Genomic DNA, 7659 nt, shown 5'->3' with positions numbered 1-7659 from the left:
ATATATATATATATATATATATATATATGGCACTACATTTTATTTATTCTACTATATATATATATATATATATATATATATATATATATATATAAGTGTGTGTGTGTGTGTGTGCATGTGTTTGTGTATATGTATATGTTTATAAAATAAAAATATATGTAATAAAAAAAAGAGCCTCTCCTTTGAATTTTGTACTGAAATAAAATTAAATTAAGGTCACCCGGGAAGAATTCTTCTCATAAAAAAAACTACTATAAAAACTACTGTGCAGACCTATTAGTCTCGTTACATTGATTTTGCAGTATTTTTAGGAAACTTTATGTCAGGTGTTACATCTGATTATATTTTACTCATCTCTTCTCTCTATTAAGATTTCAGTTTCCTTCCCACTTAACAAGTCACTTTTTAAGGTCATTATGCTGTTTCTTTAAAAAAAAAAAAAACTACTGTGCAGAGCTATTAGTTTTGTTATATTGATTTTGCAGTTATACTTAATTTTTAGGAAACTGTATGTCAGGTGTTACATCTTCTGATTATATTTTACTAATCTCTTCTCTGTATTAGGATTTCAGTTTCCTTCCCACTTAACAAGTCACTTTTTAAGGTCATTATGGTGTTCCTTTTAATGTCATTTTGATGTATATGGTGTTGAGGAATGAGTAGTTTCATCATCTGTCATTGTATATTGAAAACACTAGGAATACTGGATGTGTAAGTGCAAATATAATTTGTGTTGGCATGTGAGCTTAACTTTTTATAGCATTAAACTTGTAATACTTTATCACAAACTATCTGATTGCAGGAAACACTAGAACTCATATGAAATAAAATCTTATGTTGTGCAAATTTACGTTAACCTATGGTATTGATTTTACCAACTAATGTTGCTTAAACTTGCAAAAGCAGATGTGAAATAAATTGCATGTGAGATTATTTGTAAGTATATCATTATATGTCTAGCTACAGTATATAAATATACTCTGGGTATTTAAACCTTTATATTCAAAACATTTTCATGAAGCATGAGATTTAATCTGATATTGTTACTGATATTATTGTTCAAAGATATTTATCCTACTACTGGGGTATTATTTAAAAGTTGTTGATTACTGTGGATAAAAGCAGCACTATAGCTTTTAACAGTGGTTCATATATAGATGATATTGCAGTTGCAATTTGTTCTTTTGTAGAAGTTACTTATTTTTTCCTCTGTTGTTGTTTTCCTGTTTTCTAACCTTTTGACAACTTGATAAATTCTTATAATGGTAATTATTTATGAGCATGCTGGTTGATTTGATTAGAAGCATGCACACAAACTTATATTAGCCTATATCTTCAGCATTTTGTAAACTCTAGAAACTATTTGTCATCCAAAGAATCGTTGAAGAACTGCTTAGTTGTAGCAAACTCATGATCGTAACAAAAAACATAACTTGTCAAAAATGTACCCTTTACAGTATATCTGAATTTTACAGACCAGATTGTCCAGATATCTAGAGATCAGCACTGCTATCTACTGAGCTTTAGTTATCATAACCTGCATTTGTAATTAAAGGAAAACTCACTGACTACTTACACATTACTATGAAATTTGAGAGATAGATCGAGAAAATACAGTATATAAAAAAATATATATAATGTAAGTCTTGATGTGTGTTTTTAAAGATCGCTATTGCAGATGTGACTTTTTTGTTTTTTTTTGTCAAACAAAGTCAATAAATGGCACATGAGAATTTTTTATACACATACAACTCCTGTCGATTAAACATTATTACTGACTCGATATATGCTAACAAAATTTTATTAAACAAATAACTAGACAAATTTAAAAAATTCCAATCCCTATAGCAACACTGTGAAGTGGCTGGTAAAATTATCATCAGGTGTTTTTTTTATATATAAGTATAGTCTACTTGTTTGTCTTCACATGACACTCATGTTGGGTCTTTGCTCAGGCTGTTCTTTTGGTTTTTTTTACAACGACGAATGACAGTGACTGAGAACAGCAGAAGAGAACTGGAGATCAGGGCGAACCCACTCAGAAAGAATGTTGCAGTGTAAGTCCCTGTAGTGTCTACCAACCAACCTATGCGAGAAAAAAAAGAAAGTTACATAATTACCAATTTTTTTTTATAAACTTTATCCTTCCAAAAAATAACTCTTTTAATGTGGTGAAATGATAGCAGTTTGTATGGTTAATGTGCCTCTGTAAAGGTTTTTTTTTTCTTTAAAAAATACATTTTATGTACTGCATCAATGGCATGGTGTTGATTACCACAGAAAATAATAACATCGCTCATCACAGTGACAAATTAATGTGTATATTAATAATTTGAGGCTCTTACCTCCAATGGGTGGGCTGACCAGATAGGGAACAGCGTGGAGGAAGAACACAACCCCAAGAGCTGAAGAGAGGTATGTTGTCCCTACAACATCTGACGTTACCACAGGAATGAGAGCAACATAGGCACCATCAAAGTAACCATACAGCACAGAGAAGGGTACCAGCAAGACAAATGTGCGTAAAAGGGGGATAAAAAGACAGCATAGTCCCTCCATTCCCACAGCAAACATGTAGCATATATTCCTGTACTTCTTTAGACATCTGGGAGAGATACAGAAAGTATTAGTCAGCATGATCAGAAGCAAACAATCAACAATTCGTGTTTGTTTGCCTACAACCTGGGCATTTTTTTTTTTGTTTTTTTTTTTGTTTTTTGACCTCTGAATCATTTATCAGACAAGAAACCCTGACGTGCACTTTTGTAAATCTCAACTCTAAACTGACAGCTGGGTCAATGATAAATTAAGAAAAAAAATTTTTTTTTATATATATATATATATAAAAAATTTTTTTTATATATATATATATATATATATATATATATATATATTTTTTTTTTTTTTTAAATCTAAAAAACATGTTCAAAGGTATCAACATTTATACTTTTGTCTCCATATTCATTTAATACATGTTTCAGAAAACTTTTTAAATGGCTTCAATTTAATGACTCTAAATGTGTCAAAAATATCACCATGTTTTCCATACATTTTGAATAATGTATGGAATATATAATCACCAGTCACCAATCATCATATAGTCACCAGTCTATTCACTATCCTTCTTTCACTTTGGGAAAAAAGGGGGGGTGAAGTCACCGCTTAATGGTTAGAAAGTCGGACTTGCAATCCAAAGGTTATGAGTTTGACTCTCGGGATTGTAGGTGGGGGGAGCGCTCTCCCCACCCTCATTACCATGACTGAGGTGCCTTTGACCAAGGCACCAAACCCCAGCTGCTCCTGGGCGCCGCAGCATAAATGGCTGCCCACAGCTGTTCACGGTGTGTGTGTGAGTGTGTGTACACTTTGGATAGGTTAATGCTGCGTTCCAGGTAGGTTTTTGAGCCCGTAAATCACGACTTTGAAATAAGACTCACTACTTTGTAGCATTCCAGACAAGTCACTTCAAACTTCCTAAACGCAAGGAATTGTAGCTAAATTATTATATTTATTGGAAAGTTATATTGTCCTAAAGTCTATTTCTCACCATGTACCACTTGCATAAACACCACATTCATAGACAATATTATCCATAGGGGTTGTCATAGTTGTTTCGTGGGTTATGTGAGGTCAGAGCTTGGATCTGGGAGTACATCGATCTAGTACGTGTTCACGGATGGGAAGTCACGGGTTTGACTGCTGTTTTGGTGCACTTTCATGGGACGAAGGTTGGAAAAACAAGGGTTATGGGTTGCCTGGAACGCGGCATAAATGCAGAGCACAAATTCCAAGTATGGGTCACCATACTTGGCTGTATGTCACGTCACTTTCACTTTTTCACTTTCTCAGTCACCAGCCCAGTCCACTGGGAACTACATTGGGAGTACAACACCTGTACTCAGTCAGCCATCAACCACACCTGCCATAGTTGATGTCATTAAGCCCTGTATAAGAGCAGTTACTCTCCACTTCTTCCTTGTCTGGTTTCGTCTTGGCACATATGAGGACTGGCTACTTCCTTGGCTGCCTACCTATAGTGATGGTAAAATTAAGCTTTGCAAAACACAGTTTTTCCCCTCAACTGTATCGGAGGAGCTCTGGAAGGATAAAGGGAGGAGTAATGAAAGTGAAGGATGAGAGAGGACCAGGCCTGGGTTTTGTTTTGTGTTTTGATTTTGTTTGTGCGTGGCAGTCGTCCATGAAAGGCTGTCATGCTGTTTTGTGTTTATTTTATTATTAACGTTTATTTAAATGTTTGCCGGTTCCTGCCTCCTCCTTCCCATCTTACAAACAGTGTAACAAGAATATTCCATTTTGAGCTTAATTAGTTTGATTAATTTTGAGTATAAATACTGGGTATAAATTATTGGGCTAGTTTAGAACATGCAACCACAATTATGGGAAAGACTACTGTTGCCAAGAAGACAATCATTAATACCATCCACAAGGAGAGTAAACCACAGAAGGTCATTGCTGAAAGGACTGACTGTTCACAGAGTGCTGTATCAAAATATATTTATAGAAAGCTGACAGGAAGGAAAAAGTCTGGTAGGAAAAGGTGCACAAGCAACAGGGATGACCACAGCCTTGGGAAGATTGTCAGGAAAAGCAGATTCAAGAACCAGGGAGAGCTTCACAAGGAGTGAACTGAAGCTGGAGTCACACATCAAAAGTCTAAACACTCAGACATCTTCAGGAAAAGGGCTACAACTGTCACATTCCTAGAACCAAGCCACTAAAAAAAAAAAAAAACTTTTACCTGGGGTAAAGAGAAAAAGAACCGGACTGTTGCTCAGTGGTCCAAAGTCCTCTTTTCAGATGAAAGTAAATTTTGCATTTAATTTGGAAATCAGGTCTGGAGTCTGGAGGAAGACTGGAGAGGCACAGAATCCAAAGTCCAGTGTGAAGTTTCTTAAGTCAGTGATGATTTGGGTACCATGACATCTGCTGGTGTTGTTCCATTGTGTTTTATCAAGTCCAGAGTCAGTGTAGCCATCTACCAGGAGATTTTGGAGCACTTCATGCTTCCATCTGCTGACAAGCTTTATGGAGATGCTGAATTCATTTTGCAGCAGGACTTTAGCACCTGCCCACAGAGCTAAAACCATTTCCAAGTGGTTTGATGTCCATGATATTACTGTGCTTGATTGGCCAGCCAACTCACCTGACCTCAACCTCACAGAGAGTCTATGGGGTATTGTAAAGAGGAAGATAAGTAACGTCTGACAAACAATACAGAGGAGCTGCGATACAGCGATATCGTTGACTTGATTGCAAATAAATGCACAAACACTATTTAACTGAACAGAGATGACATAACTGAATTCAATGATGAACTGCCTTTAACTATCATTTTGCATTATTGACACTGTTTTCCTAATGAATGTTGTTCAGTTGCTTTGACGCAATGTATTTTGTTTAAAGCGCTATATAAATAAAGGTGACTTTGACTTTGTCTTTGGCTGAAGGCCACTATCAAAGCAACCTGGGCATCAATAAGGACTCGCATTAAAGCAGTAATTCATACAAAAGGAGCCCCAACCAAGTATTGAGTGCATAATTAAACCAGCTTTGGAGATCTTGAACATTTCTGTTTTGTAAATCTTTTTTGATTGATATTTGAGAAAATATAAAAAAAAAATTTATACTGAATTTTTAATTTTCCTAAACTGTAAGTCATAACCATCAGAATTAAAACAAAAAACTCTTGAAATATTTCAGTCTGTGTGCAATGAATCTAGAATATAAGAAAGTTTGCTTTTTTGAATTAAATTACAAAAAATAAAGCACTGTTTCATGATATTCACATTTTTTGAGATGCACCTCTAAATCAGTTTGTGCTACGAAAACAATACAAAGCAATAAAAAATAAAAGTGTCATTGTACTTTTACAGCATGTGTATAAATTCATCTGTGAATAAATTTATGAAATGATATTAACAATTAATGGGATTAACAAAAAAAACAGAACATGCACAAAACAACATGTAAATATTTATTCGTATCATGATTTATTCTTATCAAAGAAGTGAATGACACTTAAACCTGCACAATGGGTTCATGTTATTTGAATCAAAATATGAAGCAGTCACGTGGTTGTGTGCCAAAACTAAGCTTCAGGCATCACAGGTCACATGGTTATGGCAAAATGTATCAAGCTTCACTGTGAGATGTTTCATTTTTTTGATACAAGCTTCTTCTTCTGTATTTGTGACAGAAGACCAGACACAAAGCCACGATTTCAGTGGCAGTCACCACAGAGAATATTCTGTTTTCCATTTACCAAAATGGCAGCAGTATCAAAGGATATTTAACATATTTGGATGACAGAGTCCTGATGGTTTTGTTTTGGAGTGAAATAGATAAGACTCTCTACGTGGATACCAGTGGGAGATTCTGGCATCACACTTGAATGGTATTTAGATATCGTGCTGTCCACTTCTAACAAGTGTACCCTTGCCTATTTCATGGCTTTTCATATGTCTCATCCAGGCCATATGTCTGTTTCAGAGCCTGTACAATCCCTCAAGCACAGGCAAAGATGCCATTTAACCTTAGTCCATAGGAGGAAGCTGAGAAAGAAGAGATGCCCTCAGTGGCTCCAACCCCTGAACCTGAGCCTGCTCCAGTGTTGGCTCCAGCCCCTGAGTCCACTCCAGTGTCACCTCCACCCAAGGAGCACAGTACAGAGATGGCTCTATTCCTGGAGTTAAGCCAAAGGTCAGCTTCAGCCATTGAAGTCAGTAAAGAGTCTGCTCCAGTATTCTCCCCAGAGTCCACTCTAGAACAGGGGTTTTCAAACTGTGGGTCGCGACCCACTCGTGGGTCACGGAATGGAACAAGGTGGGTCGCACAAAGTCACTTGGCTGCAGCTAATTTTGCGTTTCAATGACACACAGACACTAACACAGTTCAGTCTAGGGCTGCACGAATGTGACGAGTGGGGCGGGGCCTAGTGCCATGGGAACAGAGCTAGGCCGGTGGAGTGATTGGGAAATGAGCAACACTCACCGGTCTCAAGAACCACGGAGGAGATCGGAAAGATACAAAAGAGGAGCGATGACAGTGAAGGACGAGAGAGGACCAGGCCTGGGTTTTATTTTGTGTTTGTTTTTTATTTGTGCACGGCAGTCATCCGAGAGGGGCTGTCGCGCTGTTTTGTGTTTATTTGGTTATTAAAACTTTGTTTGATTGTCCGCCGGTTCCCACCTCTTTCCACGAAGGAGTCATCGAGGCGGTGGGCTGGAGTGAGTTCGCCCCCCCCCCCCCCCCCCCGGCAACTCACTCCAGCCCACCACATCGAGCACCCTCGGCGGCAGACTCCTTCGCCCTGCTCGATGGCACTGCGGATTCACCCCAGCGGCGAAGGATCTTCGGCAGCGCGCCCCTCCTTCCTCCCTGGCTTCGGCACCAGTGTAAAACATTAAAATCTTCACAATCACAGGAAGAAGGAGGCGGGAACTGGGAACCCACTCATCACAACGATATAGCCCACCAACATTAATAATGAACTGCAATATCCTTAGTGTGATTTTCAAATTGCAATTAAGTCCGTGTGCGTTGCGTGTTTTGAAGGTCTCAGAGCAATGTCATTAAAAGGTTCAATCGGTCTTTTTTTACCTATTTCACAATTATTTTAATCTCCAAACTGTTTTAGAT

General features: G+C 37.4%; 1 protein-coding gene across 2 annotated transcripts in view; it reads right to left on the bottom strand.

Annotated features, from left to right (window-relative positions):
- Positions 1 to 1720: 1720 nt before the first annotated feature.
- The window catches only part of LOC132121377 (monocarboxylate transporter 12-B-like), a 28156-nt gene continuing 22217 nt past the window's right edge, over positions 1721 to 7659 (bottom strand). For both annotated transcript variants that reach the window (XM_059530709.1, XM_059530710.1), the window contains exons 6-7: positions 2346 to 2605; positions 1721 to 2086 (exon numbers count right to left, since the gene is read on the bottom strand). In XM_059530709.1, the coding sequence (XP_059386692.1) occupies positions 1935 to 2086; positions 2346 to 2605 (412 nt within the window). In that variant the 3' untranslated portion in view covers positions 1721 to 1934. The remainder of the gene's footprint in view (positions 2087 to 2345; positions 2606 to 7659) is intronic.

Source organism: Carassius carassius, chromosome 39, assembly GCF_963082965.1.
Source record: "Carassius carassius chromosome 39, fCarCar2.1, whole genome shotgun sequence".
In the NCBI taxonomy this organism is placed as follows: domain Eukaryota; kingdom Metazoa; phylum Chordata; class Actinopteri; order Cypriniformes; family Cyprinidae; genus Carassius; species Carassius carassius.
This window is presented reverse-complemented; position numbering and strand designations above follow the sequence as displayed.